At 41.1% G+C, this 22,651-nt stretch overlaps 1 protein-coding gene and 1 long non-coding RNA gene across 2 annotated transcripts in view; one reads left to right on the top strand and one right to left on the bottom strand.

Moving 5' to 3' along the window:
- Positions 1 to 15,264, bottom strand: part of si:ch211-149e23.4 (uncharacterized) — a 31,983-nt gene extending 16,719 nt beyond the window's left edge. The window contains exons 1-5 of the mRNA XM_049467218.1: positions 15,158 to 15,264; positions 10,803 to 11,129; positions 10,070 to 10,378; positions 7,666 to 7,953; positions 6,867 to 7,017 (exon numbers count right to left, since the gene is read on the bottom strand). Of these exons, the coding sequence (XP_049323175.1) occupies positions 6,867 to 7,017; positions 7,666 to 7,953; positions 10,070 to 10,378; positions 10,803 to 11,129; positions 15,158 to 15,224 (1,142 nt within the window). The 5' untranslated portion in view covers positions 15,225 to 15,264. The remainder of the gene's footprint in view (positions 1 to 6,866; positions 7,018 to 7,665; positions 7,954 to 10,069; positions 10,379 to 10,802; positions 11,130 to 15,157) is intronic.
- LOC125782617 (uncharacterized) lies at positions 5,587 to 8,023 on the top strand. The gene is made up of 2 exons (XR_007425340.1): positions 5,587 to 5,725; positions 7,754 to 8,023. It is a non-coding gene; the product is annotated as an uncharacterized LOC125782617 (long non-coding RNA).
- Positions 15,265 to 22,651: the final 7,387 nt, after the last annotated feature.

Here is a 22,651-nt window from a genome sequence, read left to right as displayed (position 1 = left end):
TTTTCGTCACGAGAGGTAGTTAGTTAGGGGAGGTATTTATAGGACGGTTGATTGATACGGGGTGGAGTTAGAACGTAGAGTTCGGGCGTGGTCCTTCTCCCAAACTTTTGTTATTACATAACATCATTAAAAGAGTACAAAGCTTGTCGCTGGGGCTGTACCTTATATTGAGGTACAAAAAAAGTACCTTTCAGTGAAAGTCCTTTTTCGTACCCATGTTTTATTTGCCAGTAAAGATTATAAAAATTATAAACATTATCATCAACTAAATGTGGCTCAAAAACTTGATGATCCAAAATTGTCTGGCTTTCAAATAAAAAAATGTGCAATTTAAATATATATTGTTTATTAGTGCAGTGATACAGAATACTGAATGTACCCTTTGGTTGGTTAAATGGTACAAATATGTACTTATTGCTGTTAGAAATGACTTTGTACTTCAGAGGGAACAAATCGGACCCTGTAAAGACCAATATTATACCTCTAAGGGTACAATTATGAACAGTGTACCTTTGAGTACAAAAAAGTACTCATATTGTACCTCTGTTTTTTAGAGTGTAACATAAAAAATAAAATCTAAATAAAATATTATTATATGTATATTTGTGGTGTCAAGCTGGTAAATCTGGTAACTATTCACCACATATGATTTAAACAGATGCAAATAAACATAAATACAGTAAAACATAACAAGGAATTCTCATTTTGAACTAAGTATGTTGTATCTTGTGATCCGAGCTGAAGAACAAAGTGTAGAGATTCCATTTTCTCCTGGATGCTCCTCAGCCAGCATGTGTATATTATGTTCAGTTCCGCCAGCAGCTCACCTGCTTTACCAATTTACCAAACCAGGTGTAGATATGATGAGAAATAACACTATAAAACTTAGATGAGGAGGAGAGATTAGGAGATGTTTTATTAAGGAGAACAGGGCAGTAAAAGCTCTGCTATTTGTAAAAGTGCTGTTTGTATTTATTGTATTTTTAGTGTTTTACTGAGCTAATAAACACTTACTGCACAGATAAGAAGCTTTTTCTTTACTGAAATCCCCACAGGTGCCTAAAACTTTTGCACAGTACTGTATGTTTCGTTCAGAAATATGTTGTTCATAACAGAAATATTTTTAATGTAATAAATTAAATTGTGCAATTTTTGCTTTCAAATGAGCTTTTTTTTTAATACCATATCAGCTTCTGGAGACGCATATCGCACAGGGAACCTCGACACTGCTCCCTCTCCCTGTATTCCAGTGGTTCCCAACCTTTTTCTTCAGGGACCCATATTTTTACCATTGTAAGCTTTGGTGACCCAACATATCAAGCCCCAACAAACCCCACCCCCCCCCCCCCCCCCCAAAAAATTAAAAAAATATATACACTTACGTCTTTTACATTTTTTACTTTAATACATTTCAATAATTCACCCTAAAATGAACTTCATTATAACATTGCCTGCTCAAACAATACAGATCAATAAGAAAAACTTTGAAATTAGGCTTTTACATAAGCTTAAGAAAATAGGCTATTTGTAAAACACATGTCTCTTCAAAAGTAATATAGGCCCACTTCCATATGAAAGAAGCAACAACACAGAAAATGAGGAATAACTTATAAAATAAAATAAAAATAAATAAAATAAAAATAATATCACATGAATTTCACTGTTTTTCCTTCTTCACCTATTCATTTACCTATTGAAAACACTTCGGCAGGCAACAACACAAACTGAGTAGGCCTAATAATTTGTAATATTACCACAGTATTAATTTCACTGTTTTTTTATCTCCTTGTTATTTGACTGTTGTAAACACAACTTAACCCAGGCAACAACACAAAAAATGAGGAACGTATGATATTACCAATTTCAGTTTTTTTTTTTTTTTTTATCTCGTTTTCATTTGACTGTAAACACAACCTAAGCCAGGCAACCTAGCTTTTAATGAGAGCTCTGCCACTGTATTTCTTTAGCCAGTGATTCGATGTCTGGCGTGACTTTGGTAACAGCCAAACGAAAGTCGCTGTGCACATCCAGTCTGTTGCGTGCCTTTGTTTTGATGGTGACCAGAGCGCTGAAAGCCGTCTCTGACAGGTACGTTGTGGCGAATGGCAAGATGAATCTGGTGATCGCATGATTAGCAAGCCTAGGAGCGACACCTGGTCCTTTTGCCAACCAAAACTGCTTGAATCCATGCTCATCATAGAACCGCATGCAGACGGAATTGGACTTTATATCCATGAGCTCATCCTCTGCCTGGAGGTGCTCCACATCATCTTCTTTTGCGAGAAATGGGTCCATCACCCATGCGTCTTTTGAGACAAGTTCATGAATATCCGAAAAGCGAGAGTGCATCTCTTCTTGAAGTCGATCCATGTGGCAGGCGAATTGTGTCGTCAAAGCATCAGGTAACACCCCGCCTGATTGTTGTAGTAACAAAGGAAAATGTTGTAGGTCCCCCTTTTTCAGTTTATTTCTTCTGAACTCCACTTTGCGCACAAACGCATCCACTGTTTCTTTGCACTCAATGACGGTTCCGTCTGCGCCCTGCATACGTTTGTTCGCCTCGTTGTACAGACTGAATATATCAGCAAGATATGCAGTCTTGATTAGAAACTCGTCTTTCATTTCGTCTGCTAATTTCTGGTTGTGAACGGCCAAGAATTCCTGTATTTGGTCTTTCAGTTCCATGAATCGCGTCAGCACTTTCCCCCGGGAAAGCCAGCGAACTTCGGTGTGAAGTAGGAGTGTCTGGTGCGTCTCGTCCTCACTCAGCTGTGCAAAGATTCTTCTGTTGACCGGACGAGCTTTTATAAAGTTCACTATTTTGACCACAGTCTTTAATGTTTCGTTCAGGTCTTCGCAGAGATGTTTGCCTGCCAGTGCGTGCCTGTGTACCATGCAGTGAAACACCAAGCAGTGCGGGGCCTTCTCTTTCAAACGGCTATTGAAGCCCTTATTTTTCCCCATCATTGAGGCAGCTCCATCAGTGCAGCATGCCACTATATTTTTGTAGGGTATGTTGTGGCTTGTGATGTACGTGTCAACTGCACTGAAAATATCCTCTCCTCTTGTGGTGGATTTCAGATTGACAGACATAAGAATGTCCTGTTTTACCTCGGTCCCCTCGATGTATTGTGCGTAAACAATGAGGATTGCTTCCTCGGCCACAGTGGTGGTTTCATTCAGCTGGATGGAAAAGGGACTGGTCTTCAGTTTTTCGACTAGTGTGTTCTCGACGTTCCCTGCCATTCTGTCGATTCTGTCTTTCACTGTGTTGTTGGACAGTGGAACAATCTTAAATTTGTTAGCCACCTGAGGTCCACACATTCTCTCGGCCATTTTAATGCACGCAGGTTTAATCAGTGTCTCGCCAATGGTGTGTGGCTTTTTGTCTTTGGCAATTAGAAGAGAACATTCAAAAGATGCAATCGTTGCCTGCCTGTGGTCGCTGCCAGCCCTCAACAAGCTGTCTTTAATGTTCTGTGGCCTGTTAGCAACAAGAAGCTCTTTTTTTCTTAGAAAAAACTCCTTCGGTTTTCCCACCGTCTCCGGATGTTTTGTGGTCTGGTGTCGCTTTAACTTGCATGGCTTCGAACTTTCGTTCGCTAGTTTGTCACGGCAAAATATACATTCAGCTCGAACTTTATCCATTGCTTCTATGAATCCATACTCTATAAAACTTTCTTGGTACCCCCTCTTTGACCTTTTCTTTTTGACACATTCCTCCTCTGTCTCTCCTACCTGTGGCTAGCCATCTTTCCCTCCCTCAGGCCTACTCAGTAAGTCACAATGCAACAGCGCCCGCACGAGAGGGAGTCACGTGGTACGCTCTGTTTCCTGCGAAAACTCATTTTAGTTATCATTTTATTTCTCCGACTCGGAGATGGAGTGCATATAGCGCCAGATTATGATTACTGCATTACTCCAGTGACAGATGCTTTAGCAAACAAGTACGAAGCACTGGAACACCATTAAAAATATAAATATATTATTTGAAACGGAAAAATTTAAAATACACTTAAAACTAAAAACATTATTTGAAAGGGAGGATTATAAAATGCACTTAAAACAAAAAATATATATTATTTGAAAGGGTGAATTATAAAAAACACATAAAACGAATTATATTATTTGAAGGGAGAATTAGAAAATGCACTTAAAACTAAACATATTATTTGAAAGGGAGAATTATAAAATGCACTTAAAACTAAACATATTATTTGAAGGGAGAATTAGAAAATGCGTTTAAAACGAAAAATATTATTTGAAAAGGAGAATTATAAAATGCACTTAAAACTAAAAATATTATTTGAAAGGGAGAATTAGAAAATGCACTTAAAACAAAATATATCATTTGAAGGGAGAATTAGAAAATGTGTTTAAAACGAAAAATATTATTTGAAAGGGAGAATTATAAAATGCACTTAAAACGAAAAACATTATTTGAAAGGGGAGTTTAAAAAATAGACTTAAAACGAAAAATATTATTTGAAAGGGGGGTTTAAAATAGACTTAAAACGAAAAATATTATTTGAAAGGGGGAATTAGAAAATAGACTTTAAAAAATGTTATTTAAAAGAGAGAATTAGAAAATACACAAATTAAAAACAACGTTTATTATTAGACCAATAGGCATCCACATGCTGCAGCATTTCCCACCACCAGCGGAGTTTCATACAATGTTTTTATTTTTTTTTTTTACATGAGGAATGAATAATAATAACTATAATAATAATACATAATAATAATAACATCGTATGGAGCTCCAGCGGCCTGAAATGCTGCAGTGCGCGGCGTTATTCAGCGCGAAGATTCCCAGATTCGATCTTGAAGCTCTTCTCTGGATTACTCCTGGGTGCTGCGGTGGAAGCTTGAATGATGTGCTGAATATTTATTATTATTTTTTTTAATCCTGAAGACATCGCGTATAGAAAGCCATACTGCCTGCTGACCGGAGTCAGAAAGCAGAAATGCTTCTGCCATAGACGAAACCGGCAGCGTCGTCTTATACAACTATTAGTCTTCGTTCAAAAACAGAATACATGTTTAATGTAGCACTTAAATTTTGTTGCTTCTATGCATATATTTAATTATTTAATAATTTTATAATTAAATGCTTTGTCATTTATTCAACATGGGCTATATATGGTATTAGAATTAAACCCCTCAAAATCAAGAGGTCTTCGCGACCCTCCGTGAATCTTTGGCGACCCATAGGTTGGGTCGCGACCCATAGGTTGGGAACCACTGCTGTATTCTCCTCTCCCTGTATTCTCCTCAGCCTCTGGTCTCTCTCCTGCTGCGTGCTGTTAAACGCTGTACGTGAGCGCTGGTCTCTGCGTTCTAAATCACAGGAATAGTGCACTATATTGTGTGTTAACCAGTGGTAAATAGTGCACTAGTTCTGTAATAGGGAGGGAGTGAGTTAGAACGCGCCACCGCGCTGCCCCTCCTCCTCTCAGATAGCAGCCACTCCTGAACAGAGGCTGCGCTTCTGATTGGTTGTGAGTCTCCGTGTCATGACCAATGAGAGTCACAGCCTCTGTTTAGAAGGAGCGGCTGTTCTCCAGCGGAGGAGGGTCCAGCGCCGCAGCGGTGTTTCTGAAACAAATCACCCGCCTTGATAACTCACCTTAAAAATACGGGACAAAGCGCGTCCCGGATCAATTCAATACGTAACGCGTATTTTACTGCCCAAATACGGGACGATTACGGATTTCAAGGAACGGTTGGTAACCCTAAAGACCAGGCTCCCATCAGTAGGATATTAACTAGCTAGCTAAGCAGGCTACTCTGAGGAGCAATTACTAATGTAACCTCCCACTTGTTTTGACTTTAAACAGAGAAAATAATCAGTTTAGGGTTGATCAATCATAGCCGGAGAAGTGGGTTTAGCTAGCTTGCTGTCTCTCTCTGCTAACGTTTATCTGGCTAGGTAATATTAATAGGGCTAGCCTTAGCTAGCTAACTAGCACAGTAACATACATCTTAAAATAAAATGGCGATCTCTACTAATTTTGTGAATCCGTTCACGGAAGGTTTGACCTTTTATAAGATTTCTTTCTGTTTAAAGAAGTGCATTAGGAACAGCAGTGTGGCAGCATTACTAAAGTGCCCAGCGGTACAATGCTATTTCTGTACACCACAGCTTCGTATTGGTAGACAATATTGACGTATGTGGAAAAAAGTGTATAAAAAGTGAGAGAAAGAGAAAGAGAGAGAGCAAGAGAGTAAGAGAAAGAAAGAGTGAGAGTAAAAGAGTGCTCCCTAGTGAGCAGCCCTGAGAAACTGTCAGGACCATAGACAGTATATAATTATGGACAGGATGTCCATATTCACTCACATTACAGCGTCTGAGACCCTCTCCACCCGTATCAGAGATGCACACAAGCATTGCATCAATCACGACATCACTAAGCCCTTTTAAATATCACAAAGCAACTCATATAAAATGTATTAACTGTAAAGAAAAACACTGAGGTTATTAACACAAGAGAGGGGCTTGCGGAATTTCCAAAAAAAATACTGGATGTGTAATTTTAGATTAAAGATTCCGTCATCTCCCATTCAAATTAATAGAAATAGGCGGGGTTAAAGATGTACTGGAGCCAGCCACCAGAGAGTGTCGACCTTGGTCCACCCACTTTATTCTACTAGTTACTGCCTGCAAAGGTCTGCGATTGGCTGTGAATAGAGTGTTTTACAGTAGATTTGAAGCAGAAACGTCCTTCTAATGAAAGCATTCAGCAAATGTGAGCTTCAATCGAACATTCTGCACCTTCTATTTCACTGCACGCCTTTTTACAACCAATCACAGCTGTTGTCTTGTATCTTATATTGGAGCCTCTGCAGGACTTCCGAATTCTCACCTGGTGCAGTTGATTGTATAGCTGGGAACATTCCCAATCACTTCCATCCTGATAACGACCTCTCCATCCCCATCAGCTAATCTCACCAGATCAGAGGTCTTGTCACTGCTCGTCTCAGACCTGCCACCTTTCAGCTGAAGAGAAGTAATATCTAAAAACACAGCGAGTCGAGTGTTAGCAATCAGTACATTCTATGCCTTCACATGCATAAGAACTTTGATATCCAATTATTAATACATAGGGTTTAATACGTGTCAATATCAATGTTTTTATTTCTTTTTTCCCTTAGTTTTAAATTAATACTGAAGTCATCCAGACAATAAAGCAACACATAAAGTATCATGTATTAGCTGTAAGTAAATGTTAAACAAACCAAAACACTCTGGGAAGCATTAAGTGCTCATACTTTTCCTGTATAACAGAGGGAACTCTTGCTCTTCCTTTCTTGGGGCAATCCTAATGAGAGCCAGTTTCATCATCATAACATGTTTGATGGTCTTTGTGACTGCACTTAAGGATACTTTCAAATTCCTTGAAATATTCCAGTTGGACTAACCTTAATTTCTTTAAGTCATTTTTTTTCTTTACTTTTCTCTGCTTTAGTTGAGTAGTTCCTGTCATAAAATGGATTAAAACATTACTCAAATAGAGCTATTCACTGTATCTAACTCTACCTCCTCTCAACTTTATAACTGATGCTCTCAAACACATTAATAGGCAAAAAATTCAAGTAATTAACTCTTTACAAGTTCAGCATAGCGGTTAACTGAAAGCCATTACAGCAGAGGCTGGTACTCACAGTACGTTGGCAGTGTGATGGTTTCCGTCTGTACAGCAGGGCGTAGCGGGTACCCAATAACACAGGTGATATTTTCTCCTTCACACAGATCTGGTGGAAACCAGTGAGAGCTGGTGATGGATTCAGATTCCACCTCGGGATTCTGAGGAAGTTGTGCCGGTGCAGAGTCGGGCAGGATCCAGATGATGTTGGGCTGAGGCCGACCTCCCTTCGCTGAGCAGAGAACCTGCAGGATGTCCTGTCCATTCTTCTGTTTCACTTCCATCTTCATACTGATGCTGGGAGGAACTGTGAAGAAAGATCTCACAGTGAGGGGATCCCGATTATTAATAGAACATTAAATAATGACATTAAATTTTGACCATGATGTACACTGTCTTTAAAGATGTACAAACACCACGAAAAAGTTAAAACTTTCTAAATGTAGTTAAATTTTTGCATTGTTTTCACAATTTTGTAAGAATATTCATAATATTTCTAATTTATGTTTCCTTGTTTTAAGTAATTTTTTTAACTTAAAGTGTCTTACTGTATGGGCAGATATTTTTACTTGTTTTTAATTTTATTTCTAGACAAAAACTAAATTATCTGTCAATACAATAAGACACTTTTAGTAGATTAAATCTCTTACTAAAGGTATGAGAAATAATAAATGGGATGCAGATTTCAGGCAGATATTTACTGCAATTTTTTTTTTAAATACTGCTTACATTTATAATAATGGTAGTTTGTCCAATTAATTTTAATCCTGTGGAAATGGAGAGTAATTCTTTAATGGTTAGTGCCATATTTTAGTTAAACCTCTTTATTTTATGCTAAAACATATTGATAGCTTAATTGTAAATATACTGAGGGGGTGTACTCAGACAAAATTACAAAATGTCCAAATATTTGTTAATCAACTATTATAAATTATTCTATTATAAATTTTGACACTGTAAGTGTGATGCATTTGAAGCAGGACAGAGTGGGACGGTGAATTAATAACAGTTAAACTCTGATACACCGTTTAACAGGTCATAGTTTTAATCAAAAGTTTCTGCATGAGTAAGTGAAATTAACACAGTGTAGGAGTTTCACAGCCGAGGAAACGTTTTTCAGTTGTGTTCTTAGTAATATAGTGAGTACATTCATGCTCTTTAAACACACACTGCTTTCCTCTGTAGATTTCCAGGTAACAGTCATTTTTCAACTCTTACTTTTCAGTTAGATAAACAAAACCTCAGCTCTAACTCACTGTCACTCCTGGTATGAATCATAGCAGTGTCACTAAATACTGCCCTATGGACACTGCTCACAGGACTCCACCCACTGGACACCACTCACAGAACACTGCTCAAATGACTCCACGCACAGAACACTGTCCAGAGGACGCTGCCTACAGGACTCCACTCATAGGACTCCACTCAGGATGGTGCCCACAGGACACTGCACAGAGGACTCCGCTCTCAGGACACTGCTCACAAGATCCACCCACAAGATGCCGTGCAGAGGACACGGCCCTGAGGACGCCGCCCAGAAGACACCACTTACAGGCCAGAGGATGCCACCTACAGGACGGTGCCCACAGGACTCCACCCACACAACACTGGCCAGAGGAAGCCACCTACAGGACACCGCCCGCAAGACACTGCCAACAGGATGCTGTTGGTGGACTATTCTCATTGCAGCAGTGGCACTGGGCAGTCTTTTATCCGCTTATAGGACGCCACTCACAGGATGGTGCCCACAGGACACTGCACAGAGGACTCCACCCTCAGGACACTGCTCACAGGATCTAACCACAAGATGCCGCTCAGAGGACACTGCCCTGAGGATGCCACCCACACAACACTGGCCAGAGGACGCCACCTACAGGACGGTGCCCACAGGACTTCACCCACACAACACTGCCCAGAGGATGCCACCTACAGGACACCGCCCACAAAACTGTGCCTACGGGACACTGTTGGTGGACTTTTTTTTTAGTGCAGCAGTGGCACTGGGGTGTTTAAAAACTTCAGCAGCACTGCTGAATCTGATCCACGCGTACCATCAACACCACACACACTCCGTACTGAACACTGACAAAGAAAATATGTATATTTACGTTAAAATACATTTACAAGGAACCTGTTCGGTTTAATAAGCTGTACTATTAGTGTGTATAAGCAGCTCGGGTGGAAATGACGCTGACTGGCAGACGGCTGTGAACATTTATAGCTAGACAGGAAACACCTGCAGAACTGCTGGAACGTGGCGACGTGTGGTCTGGAACACACGGCAGAGAGAAACCAAGCACACAAACATATACAAACTAACTTTCCTACCTGGGTTCTGACCAGGCTAGTATTGTCTATTACACAAAGCCTGAGCAAACATCTGTTTACAGCAGTCTGCAATTCAGTCTATAATAAGAACTTACTGTACGTCTGTAACTCTACGTCACTAACAGTGGGTCTGAGTAAAGCCGGGTGCTGGACGACGCAGCTGACCCGACTCTCGTTATTCAGCAGGACGGGGAGTCGCAGCACGCTGACCACACTGCCTGTCCTGTTGGGATGAGTGGAGTTGGTGGTGTAGATGTAGAAGACGTCTGGGTCGGGAGGAACTCCGCGGATCTCCCAGCGGATCAGAGCCATGGGCTTGGCGTTGATGGCTGAGCAGTGGACGGTCTGGTAAAGAGTTCCGTTCACAACGTCCTCCTCCACTCGGGTTCTGATTTCAGGCCGGACTGAGAGAGAGAAGCCAGAGTTAGTAGGACAGAAAGGCACACAATACTAATAGCACCCCCGTTGTGTGGAGGCTTGAGTCTGCTAAACCTGCGTGAATGAGTGAGTGAGTAAGTTAGTTACAAGCCAGAGCTTCACTTCTGAAAATAGTCTTACAAACCTGTGGGTGTGTGAATGCACAGAGCTGCTGCACATACAGAGCAGAACTCAACCAGAAGCTACTAAGCTAAGATAAGCTAGTCTGGCTAAAATAGTTAAAATCTGGCTAAAGTATGCTATGTAAATCAAATATAATACATACACAAGGCATCTATAAACACTTATATTTTTGGCTTTGCAAAAGTACCGCTGTTTTTCTCTAAAGTAAGATGCTGTGATAATGTGATATGTGATAAAAATCACATGACTGAACTGTAGAATACTGACCGTTGACAGTGAGGAACAGGCTCTCCTTTATTATATTTTCTTCCAAGGTGAAGGCACAGTCATATCGCCCCTCCATAGTTACGCTGGTGATGCCCACCTTCACAGTGAGGTTGGTTTGGGATTCTGGGATGGAGAAGCTCTCCTTGCTGAAGGCCTTATTGGCGTATTTAAAGCCGGACATCATTACGCTGTTAGTTTCAGAGTTAACTCGGTTCCAGGTGGAAAACATGACGGTCTCGTTGCCGGTGTAGAGACAGCGCAGGTACACCTCCTCCCCCAGCACCCCCATCACATCCTGCTCCAACACGATGCCCCTCCTCTCCAGACCTGATCACAGAATAAAAAAGATACAGTGATGTGTAAATCTGTAATCCTCACACTTCACACAGTAATTCAGTCAGAGAATAAAACACATGAACATGCCAGTGTTCAGTTTGTGAAGTTTTCAGGATGTTTTTAGAATGTTTTAATCTATCGTTTTTAAAAGTTCTGGAGAGGCTCTGAGTAGTCCAGAGGGCTAAGCGCTGCCACTATGATCAAGAAATCGCCCGATTCAAATCCCGTTCAGGTTGCTTGCCATCAGCTGCCGGAGCCCTGAGGGAGCAAAATTGGCTCTCTCTGAGTGGGTAGATGGCGCTCTCGCCCCTCATCACTTCAAAGGGTGATGTCGATCAGCACAAGATATTATGTATGTGGCAGTCTTTTTCAGAAATGTAAGCTTGGAAAATGGGAAAAATCGACAACAGAAGTGAAGGAGGGGTTCAGTGGTGGGATTGTAAGTAACAGAACTGTTTCTAAAGAATTTACTCATTAAATTACCAAATTTGCCACAGGAGGGTGCTGCTGCAGCCTTAAAGAAAAATAAAAAGCTTGAAAAATAAACTGACAAGAAATTATGGACATAAACTAAGGAAAGTGCCGTGGCTAAATAGTGTGGCTCTTTTTTATGGGAAGCGGCTCCATTCTGAAGTTCCAGTGAAGCTGTTGGAGAAGATGTTAGCTTAAGAGCTAACCTGAGCTAAAATACACGGTAAACAGGCAGTCTGTAGGAGACTTGTAAAACACTGTTGTTATTAGCAACCCTCTACTGCAGGGGTGTCCAAACTACGGCCCGCGGGCCATTTGCGGCCAGTTTCCTTTTTTGCAGCGGCTCGCGAGGTATTAGAAATAGAATGAAATATGGCCCGCTGTTAAGCAGGTTTTTATAATGTGAGATTCGGGGGAAAAGAGTCTAAAAGCGGAGAGAGTGCGCATTTTTAGCGCAGAAAAAAGGGGCCAAAGAGTCTAAAAGCGGAGAGAGTGCGCATTTTTAGCGCAGAAAAAAGGGGCCAAAGAGTCTAAAAGTTGCCGTAATTAAGGGGTTTTATATCAAGAGACATCATGAAATTAAACATCAATTTGAAAAATCTTAGTTTACACAACACTGTCAAAGATAAAGATAGTTAGTCAAGTAAAATGGTGTGTAAATGAAATAATCAGGAAAAAAGTATTTTTTAAAGTGGTATATTTCATTATTTGTTTTATTACAGAGTCTGTGGCCCGTGACTTTAAATATATTTCTCCTTCTGGCCCCCAACAAAAAAAGTTTGGACACCCCTACTCTACTGACTAACCTGCGCTGAGAAGTTTACCTCTGACTGGAAGCTGATGCTCACAAGCAGAGAGCGCGCGCAAAATCGCAGATCATTTAAACTGTCCACACACCGTCACTGCGCTGACATAGGAAACTAATGGTCGCCTGTCGCTTCGCTCTCTCTCTCTCGTCGTCTCTCTCTTTCTCTCTCTCTCTCTCTCTCTCTCTCTCGCGCGTGCCGTGTGTGTGTCTCTCTCGCGCGCTGTGTCTCTTTCTCATTCTCTCGCCGTCTCTCTCTTTTCTCTCTTGCGGGCTGTGCATCTCTCTCACTCTTTTGCCGTATCTCTCTCTCGCGCGCGCCGTGTCTCTCTCTCACTCTCTCGCCGTCTCTCTCTCGCGCGCGCCGTGTGTGTCTTTCTCGCCATCTTTCGCTCTCTCTCAGAGATGTTGTAATATAGCACAAACAAATCTAGTCTGCCAGACCTAAACCTCACTACACTATTATTACTACACCCTCACAATAATACTGGGAAATTCCAGCATTAAAAAAAAAAAATCCTGGTTTTAATTCAAATTTTGAGTGAATGACACCATTAATATAATTTAATTTTAACAATCTAATGCTGATATTTCTTAAAAAGAACTCAAACAATGAAATGCATCTTGTAATATGTGTAGTTTAATCAGTTAAAGTAATGCTGTTGTTTTTGTTCTCAAAATGCGTCATGCTCATTGTTTGTTCCAATAAGATCTAAAACATAGATCCTCTCATGATGAGAGTTGGAGAGAACCTTGGTTTCAAGCATTTAATAAAAGAGCTCGAGCCTCCTTACAACATTCCCTCCCAAAAACAAAACATTGTTATAATGAAGTTCCATTGTTACTTTGAAGTTAGTAACATTAAAGGTGAGGCTATACAGAATACCCAGCCTTTTCATTTTTTCCACCAACCATACCAAAAACCATGGGGTTTATACAGAGGTGTAAACCGAAATGTGAATTTTCTGTACCGTTACACACCTAGTAGCTAATGAAGTGAAATAATTTGTTACGAAAAATGTCGTAGTGAAACCAAACGTCTTTAGTTTTAGCGAACAAACAATTCCGTCTAATGTCCACCGAGATGCTAGCGTAGAGATACTACATTCATAACCATCAAAAACCCCAACCCTGTGTGTGCAGATGCATGGTTAAGGTGCCAGCTGATGTTGGTGAATGACTGGCGTATGAGATCATCAGCTCTTTCAGTTAAATCACTGCCCCGTGCTCCAGTTTCACCCTGTGCCGGCGGGGAATCACCCACTGCTGAAATGATATGGCGGATTTACTTAGTCAGTAGGCCCGTGCCAGTTTCAGAGCGCTGAGTCATGTGACTCAGCAAAGGGTAGGGGTGCGGTATTGGTCGGTTGGCAGCTGAAATGTAACCGCCCTGTTATTACCTGTCCCGCTTATTAACGGCTGCTTAGCATATCCTTATATGGACATTTTGTTCAGACGGGTGTGTGCAGTACCAGTCAAAAGTTTGGAAAGCATTAGAGCAGCCAATAGGGCATTTTCTTTTTTTTCTTGCAACTTAACAAAAAATCAAGTGTTGAATATACACTGTTTTCCAGGGTTAATATAGCTCCACACTGTTTGGAGTAACACTTATCAATCAAAATAGCTTAACATTTAATACCTTGCCTGAGTTTCTTCATAACTCACAGTAATGTTCATTTAACTCTCCAAATTGTTAAGCTAACTCTGAAAAGAGTTCAAAATTAAAGATCAATATGACTAACTATTGCTTATTCAGGGAAGGTTAGCTTGTGTTTTTGGTTCTTAATACAGAATAAAACATCCCTGCTTCCCCTCTACCAGTCTATTGTTTCACTAAATGGTAGATTTAATCCAGCACAGTGTTACTGCACTGCAGTTCTCAGGGATTTACAAGCACTCTGTTATACTTTACAGTACAGACTATAGTAACTTGCTCTTATAGCCTACAACATTATGGCCAGGAAAACAACTATTAAATATTTGATATAACTGAATACCCAAGGGAAGTTAGCCCTGGTGAGCAAGACTACACACTGATAGTGAATTAGGGATGGACATGCATATTATGCAAATACATAATGCCAGGAGCCTACAGAAAAAATATGTATTTTGTAATTAACTATTGCAAAAAATAATAAAATTATAAAAAATTATTTTATTTACGTATTGCTACAGATGTTAAATTTAGGTAATTTACAATAAATACGGTGTGAATTCTACCTAAAAAAGAGCAAATTAGTAGATTAGTTACTATTTAAAAGATTCTATAGTTTGTTTTTTGTCTATAATTGGGTTACAGGATGGACTCCAACTTTCTGTTTTTGCATTGCTGCAAAGATAACGGCTTGAAGGTGGCAGTTGCCCACCCTGCCCCCCCTCCACCCAAATCCTCCAGTGCTTATTTCTATCACACTCTTACTATAATTAATTTCACGATAAGTAAGCACAGAAACCGTGAATAACCACTGTAAAGAGGACACCCCGACAGTGACTCATCTCTAAAGTTCTCCCTCATTCTGATAGTATAAAGATCTGAGTCTGCACTGATTCAAATAACTGAACAAAACCCAACAGGAAGAATGATGCAAATAATGGTCTATAGTAGAATTCATTCTGTAGGTCTGCATACAGTTTTTTACAATGATAAAAAATTTGCATCTTAAATCTTATAAATCTGATTAACAAACAGACTGAAAAAACTATCTAGATATCTGTGTATTAGATTAATGCTGGGTCTGATTACCTGGGCTTTCCAAGCTCTGGCACAAATCTGAGAACATCCACAGCAGCAGAAACATCAGCAGAGCCATTCTGAAGCTTTACTGAGGGACCAGGTGATGCTGCAGCACTTTAATTGGCCAGATAGTGAGTGTTCCTGTGTGTGTGTGTGTGTGTGTGTGTGTGTGTGTGTGTGTGTGTGTGTGTGTGTGTGTTTAAAACCCCAAACCCCAGCAGATGCCAGCACTGTGAAACCCACATAGCTCATCTGTCGAAGTGTTTTTGTAATGTAGTTAATCATATACATATATATATATAACAATACCAGTAAAATAGAACTGTCCAATCAAATTAAACAATACAATACAATGATATTTAATATGCAAACAAAGGATAAAGCAGAATTATAATTTAATAAGTTTCTATATATATATACAGTTGCAAGAAAAAGTATGTGAACCCTTTGGGATTACTTGGATTTCTGCATATATTGGTCATTAAATGTGTCCGGATCTTCGTGTAAGTCACAACAATAGACAAAGACAGTCTGCTTAAACTAATAAGACACAAAAAACTATGTGAACCTTTAATAGCTGGATTTAATAGCTGGTTGATCCTCCTTTAGCAGCAAAAGCCTCAACCAACGTTTCCTGTAGTTGCAGATCAGACCTGCACAACAGTCAGGAGGAATTTTGGATCAAAGAAGGCATTTTTTCTTCTGGTGAAGCCATTCGGTTTGTTGGCGGACAGGTGCTCTTCAGAAGTTTTCCTGCAAAATGTCTTGTTTAACTTGGGAATTAATCTTTTCTGTAAGTCTTTAGATGCCACCCTATGATTATTACTCACCTCATTTATCATTCTGCGCTGTGCTCTTGCAGTTATCTTTACAGGACGACCATGCCTAGGGAGAGTAGCAACAGTGCTAAACTTTCTCCATTTGTAGACCGTCTGTCTTACCATGGACACATGAACATGTGAATGTTAACATGTTGTGTTCAGTAAAACCATGCAAACATATATCTTTTGTGTGGTATTAGTTTAAGCAGACTGTGTTTGTCTATTCCAGGATCACCTGCATGCACTAAATAGAAGGTGAGAACAAAGGCAAAGACATGGAACTAAACAAAAACTGAGCAACACATTGAGGCTTGGATAGAGCTGTTCTACCATGTAAACACTCCATTCCATGAAGCTCCCTATGCTCTACAGTTCTCGAGTTAATCTGAAGCTACATGAAGTTTGGAGATGTGTAGTGATGTAGTGACTCTGCAGAAAGTTGGTTCCTCTGTGCACTATGCTCCTTAGCATCCGCTGACCCCGCTCTGTTGTTTTACACTGTGAGAGCAAGTCACTATTGTTTCCAGTCGCTTCCACTGTGTTATAATATCACTGACAGTTGGCTGTAGAATATTTAGTAGTGAGTAGTGAAATTTCAAGACTGGACCTGTTGCACAGGTCCTGCATCCTATCTACAGTATCACGCTGGGATTCACTGAGCTCCTGAGAGCAACCTGATTTTTCACTAATGATTGTTGAAGCAGTCTGCATGACTAGGTAATGCTTTTATACACCTGTGGTCATGGACGTGATACAGGAACAGCTGAGTTTAGTGATTTGGATTGAGAGTGAAAAGTTCTGTTAATATTATAATAGACAAATAGAGTTTGGAGGCGAGGGCATGCACCAACCAGTGGTGGATTAAATAATTCCAGCTGGGCAGATTTAAAGAAATGTCTAGATGTGACACTCCCCCATCCCCAGGGGATTTGCCACTAGTGGTGAAGAAGTGCCACAAACAGGTTTGCTGCAACAAGGCAAGCAAACCAATCAATTATCTAGGACCTCAACTGGCCTGGGGCCTCCAGACAATGACTGGTTTTGAACTGAATGCAATGACATACTGTGGGAGAGACCGTTTAAAGGAGAACTTGGTGTAGTAAAACATGATAAAAAGTACTTACCTTTGATGAATAGCACACCTCCGTTTTCCCACAGCGTTCTGAGATCCAGACATTTTAACAGTTTGTGCAAACACCCTTCAGACTGGGTGACACAGGGCATAATTTGCCCCAATAAATCGCTTTTTCCACCATTGTCCAAGTTTAAAGTAGCTTCACACTTCCTTGCTAGAATCTGAAGAGTCCTGACATTTAAAACAAGGCATTGTTTACATTCCATAATGCAAGCCTCAGCTCCGAGCGCTGCCTTTACTCATGGTGCCGGCTGCTACGCTATAAAGAGTATACAAAGCAATTTATCGTGGCAACTTATGTCCCGTCACCCAGTCTGAAGGGTGTTTGGACAAACTGTTACAATTTTTTGGATCTCGGAACACTGTGGGAGAATGAAGGTGTGCTATTCATTAAAGGTAAGTACATTTTATCGTGTTTTATTACACCAAAAGTCCATTTTACACCAGAGTTCTCCTTTAAATTCTCTAAATGTCAATGCAGGAAAGTACATCACTGTTATCAGAATCCCCCTCAAGGGGGCCCCTCCATCTAAATACTGACAGTCAGGTTTGTCATTCCTGCAGCCGGCAAAATATGGAACTTGAAATCACACAGTTTTGGTTCATTCATGTTTTTTTCTCTTGTGCAGAGTAAAAGTCGAGCTCTGAGGTTGCAGTTCTCACAGTCACTGAGACCTCCACCAAGACGCTGCAGTGAAAGTAGAGCCTGAAGCATCAGCAGCAACAATGGACATCTCTACCAGAGCTAAGCTGGTGTTTCTACTGCCCACAGCAAAGGCACTGCTATGGCTTCTATTGCTGCTGTTTCATGCTATTCCTACAGGTCCTGTTCACTGTCTCATTTGGATCATAAACAAGATGTACCTGCATATAGTAATGAACCTTTATCTTGCAGTCTAGCACTTCTGCTTCCATGCAATATCCCCAAGATCTGCATTTTTGTGGAAGGGCATGCTGAACATGTGCATTAGGACTTCGATACTTCCTGTAACCATCTCCTGTATGGGAGGAGTCTCCATACATTTGCCATTGATTTGTTTGTAAAAGTTTATCATCAGATAGCGGTGTGTTATAAATTTGGCAAGTGTTCTGCTGAAGTATAAGGAATACTCATACCTTATACTTAAATATGACCTTACAGTACTCTCCAAATTAGGAGCAAACTAGGCTCATCTAGAGAGAATTGTGATTACATTTGTTGACATTTTAGCAAGATGAGAGAGATAGAGAGCAAGAGATAAAAGTGAGTTTAACAGACACGAAGTATCCACATGCAATATATATATATACACTGCTCAAAAAAATAAAGGGAACACTCAAATAACACATCCTAGATCTGAATGAATGAAATATTCTCATTGAATACTTTGTTCTGTACAAAGTTGAATGTGCTGACAACAAAATCACACAAAAATCATCAATGGAAATGAAATTTATTAACCAATGGAGGCCTGGATTTGGAGCCACACACAAAATTAAAGTGAAAAAACACACTACAGGCTGATCCAACTTTAATGTAATGTCCTTAAAACAAGTCAAAATGAGGCTCAGTATTGTGTGTGGCCTCCACGTGCCTGTATGACCTCCCTACAACGCCTGGGCATGCTCCTGATGAGGTGGCGGATGGTCTCCTGAGGGATCTCCTCCCAGACCTGGACTAAAGCATCCGCCAACTCCTGGACAGTCTGTGGTGCAATGTGACGTTGGTGGATGGAGCGAGACATGATGTCCCAGATGTGCTCAATCGGATTCAGGTCTGGGGAACGGGCGGGCCAGTCCATAGCTTCAATGCCTTCATCTTGCAGGAACTGCTGACACACTCCAGCCACATGAGGTCTAGCATTGTCCTGCATTAGGAGGAACCCAGGGCCAACCGCACCAGCATACGGTCTCACAAGGGGTCTGAGGATCTCATCTCGGTACCTAATGGCAGTCAGGCTACCTCTGGTGAGCACATGCAGCCCGTGCAGCCCTCCAAAGAAATGCCACCCCACACCATTACTGACCCACTGCCAAACCGGTCATGCTGAAGGATGTTGCAGGCAGCAGACCGCTCTCCACGGCGTCTCCAGACTCTGTCACATCTGTCATGTGCTCAGTGTGAACCTGCTTTCATCTGTGAAGAGCACAAGGCGCCAGTGGCGAATTTGCCAATCCTGGTGTTCTCTGGCAAATGCCAAGCGTCCTGCACGGTGTTGGGCTGTGAGCACAACCCCCATCTGTGGACGTCGGGCCCTCATACCATCCTCATGGAGTCGGTTTCTAACCGTTTGTGCAGACACATGCACATTTGTGGCCTGCTGGAGGTCATTTTGCAGGGCTCTGGCAGTGCTCCTCCTGTTCCTTCTTGCACAAAGGCGGAGGTAGCGGTCCTGCTGCTGGGTTGTTGCCCTCCTATGGCCTCCTCCAAGTCTCCTGGTGTACTGGCCTGTCTCCTGGTAGCGCCTCCAGCCTCTAGACACTACGCTGACAGACACAGCAAACCTTCTTGCCACAGCTCGCATTGATGTGCCGTTCTGGATGAGCTGCACTACCTGAGCCACTTGTGGGGGTTGTAGAGTCCGTCTCATGCTACCACGAGTGTGAAAGCACCACCCACATTCCAAACTGACCAAAACATCAGCCAGACAGCATAGGTTCTGAGAAGTGGTCTGTGGTCCCCACCTGCAGAACCACTCCTTTATTAAGTGTGTCTTGCTAATTGCCAATAATTTCCACCTGTTGTCTATTCTATTTGCACAACAGCAGGTGAAATTGATTGTCAATCAGTGTTGCTTCCTAAGTGGACAGTTTAATTTCACAGAAGTTTGATTTACTTGGAGTTTTATTGTGTTATTTGAGTGTTCCCTTTATTTTTTTGAGCAGTGTATATATATATATATATATATATATATATATATATATATATATAAAACACCTCATATTTACTTCTCCCAAAAGTCTCATCCAATTGGCTGATGTGGTCATCACATGATCATGCTGGGGTAATAATAGAGTAAATACATACTGTATGCTAAAAAATCCAAACAAGCATAATGCTTGTTGCATAATGATTGCACTACTTCACACTAATAAGTACACAAGTACAAAAATACAAACACTTGAACTCATTCTAAAAAAATGATATTTATGCACCCCTACGTAATACACATAAAAACATTTATTTGCAACAAAACCTGTGATTCAAAAGTAATTGGTTTAGCGTCAGTCTGATTACATCATGATTGGATGACCAGAAATACAGCGTCTAAACCCCCGCCTGTGATCAGAGTGTAGAAGGTGTTTGGGTTTAACTCTGATTCAGTGCTGAGTGTGAATGAGGTGTAACGTCTGCAGGAAGCTGCTGAGTCAGTGTTTGCTGGAGTTCGGAAACGAAGCGTGAGGTTTCTAACGGCACTCTGACTCATTCAGTGATTAACGGTTGTGGGTTTTTTTCTTTACGACAAGCCCTCTGTTTTTGAGGTTTCTGATTTCCTAACTGAAGTTGTTCATGGGACACAGCCGATCAGAACCTGTGAATCAGCAGAGCCCGACTCAGCAAACTGTTGTACCGTTGCCTGTTCTCAGATGCAGCTCACAATAATATTATAACAAGATGTCTGATCGACACGGCAACTACTAAAACACCCATCTAGCATAACATTGTGACCACCTCCTTGTTTCACCATGGTGGTGGTGTACGAGGTGTTAGTCTGTGTTGTGTCCTGGTGGTGTTCTGGGGGGGGATTACTGTGTGTAATACAGTGGAGGACAGGATCATATGCTATTTTGTTGTTAATGTAATCATGATGTAATCAGACTGAAGCTAAACCCTTTTATCACCAGTATTACCTTTTCATCTCAGTTTTTGTTGCAAATATCCCCAAGATCTGCATTTTTGTGGAAGGGCATGCTGAACATGTGCATTAGGACTTCGATACTTCCTGTAACCATCTCCTGTATGGGAGGAGTCTCCATACATTTGCCATTGATTTGTTTGTAAAAGTTAGTGCATCAGATAGCAGTGTGTTATAAATTTGGCAAGTGTTTTACTGAAGTATAAGGAATACTCATACCTTATACTTAAATATGACCTTACAGTACTCTCCAAATTAGGAGAAAACTAGGCTCATCTAGAGAGAATTGTGATTACATCTGTTGACATTTTAGCAAGATGAGAGAGAGAGAGCAAGAGATAAAAGTGAGTTTGAGAGACACAAAGTATCATGCTGTATCGTGGATCAGATACAGCAGTGCTGCTGGAGTTTTTAAACACCTCAATCTCTCTGCTGCAGTGAGAACAGTCCACCAACAGCATCCTGGTGGTGTTCTGGGGGTGGGGTGGGGGGGGGGGGTACTGTGTGTAATACAGTGGAGGACAGGATCTTATGCTATTTTGTTGTTAATGTAATCATGATGTAATCAGACTGAAGCTAAACCCTTTTATCACCAGTATTACCTTTTAATCTCAGTTTTTGTTGCAAATGTTTTTTAATGCACATTACTAGGGGTGCATAGATACCATTTTTTGAGCACTAGTACAAGTTTGTGTATTTTTGTGAGTGTTTACTCCCGCAGCACTACTGTAAAAGAGGAAATTGGTTAAAAGGCCAGTGTGTACACTCCCTCTGCTTTCCCTTCCCCCCATATCCTGTGCTGTGATTGGCTGTAGCAGGTCATTACACTTCCAGTCTCAGGATTGATGGGTGGGTGATTGGTCCAGATATTTAACCAGTTTCAGAGGTGAAATGAGTTTTGATGGGAGCCATTATGCTTCTTCTCTTACTCTCTGAATGCATTCCCTCCAGGAGGGGAAGAAAACACTGCCCGCCCCACTATAAAATTAATTGGCTGACTCACAGACTCTTTGTAGAGAACAGGCCAATCAGACTCCTCTCTGTTTTGCAGGCGCTTCATGAATATGCACACGAGGGCAGCACCTTTCTTTCCTTCTCCCTCTCTTTCACACATGCGATTGGTGATTGTACAACTGATGTCACAAACCAGCTTTACAGAAATGTGATCACAGGACAGAATTAGGCAAAACATTAAACATCCCTCAACAATCCCTCAGAGCAAGAGAAGGAAGAAACCTTGGGAGGACCAAGACTCCCATGTAAGGGAGGACCATCCTACCACTGGTCAGACAGTTTTGAAATAAATTATATTTCTTTATACATTCATATATGTCTTATATATTCAGTTGTATAACAGCACCAGCAATGAAAGGATTTAAGGTAGAGATATACTTGCTGTTAACAACGTGTTCGCGTATGCATCATGGCTGCTTTGCGTTTCCTGCATCTGTTTGGAGCGCAGGTCGTGCATGTTCTTTAAAAATGAACGCGACGTGTACGCAAGGTGCAATACAAAACCTCAAGGGGCAGTGTAGCTGCAAAGCAGCCTCAAAATGGCAGAAAGTTTTGAGGAGCAGTTATGTGAGAATGTCCGGAGCTATCCGTATCTGTATGATGTGTCCTCGCCGCTGCACAGCGACAAATATGTTTGTCAGAACAGCTGGCAAGAGATCAGCATTGTTTTAAAAGTTGACAAGTGTTGCCATGTTTG

This window comes from Astyanax mexicanus, chromosome 18 (genome assembly GCF_023375975.1).
Source record: "Astyanax mexicanus isolate ESR-SI-001 chromosome 18, AstMex3_surface, whole genome shotgun sequence".
Classification (NCBI taxonomy): Eukaryota; Metazoa; Chordata; class Actinopteri; order Characiformes; family Acestrorhamphidae; genus Astyanax; species Astyanax mexicanus.
This window is presented reverse-complemented; position numbering and strand designations above follow the sequence as displayed.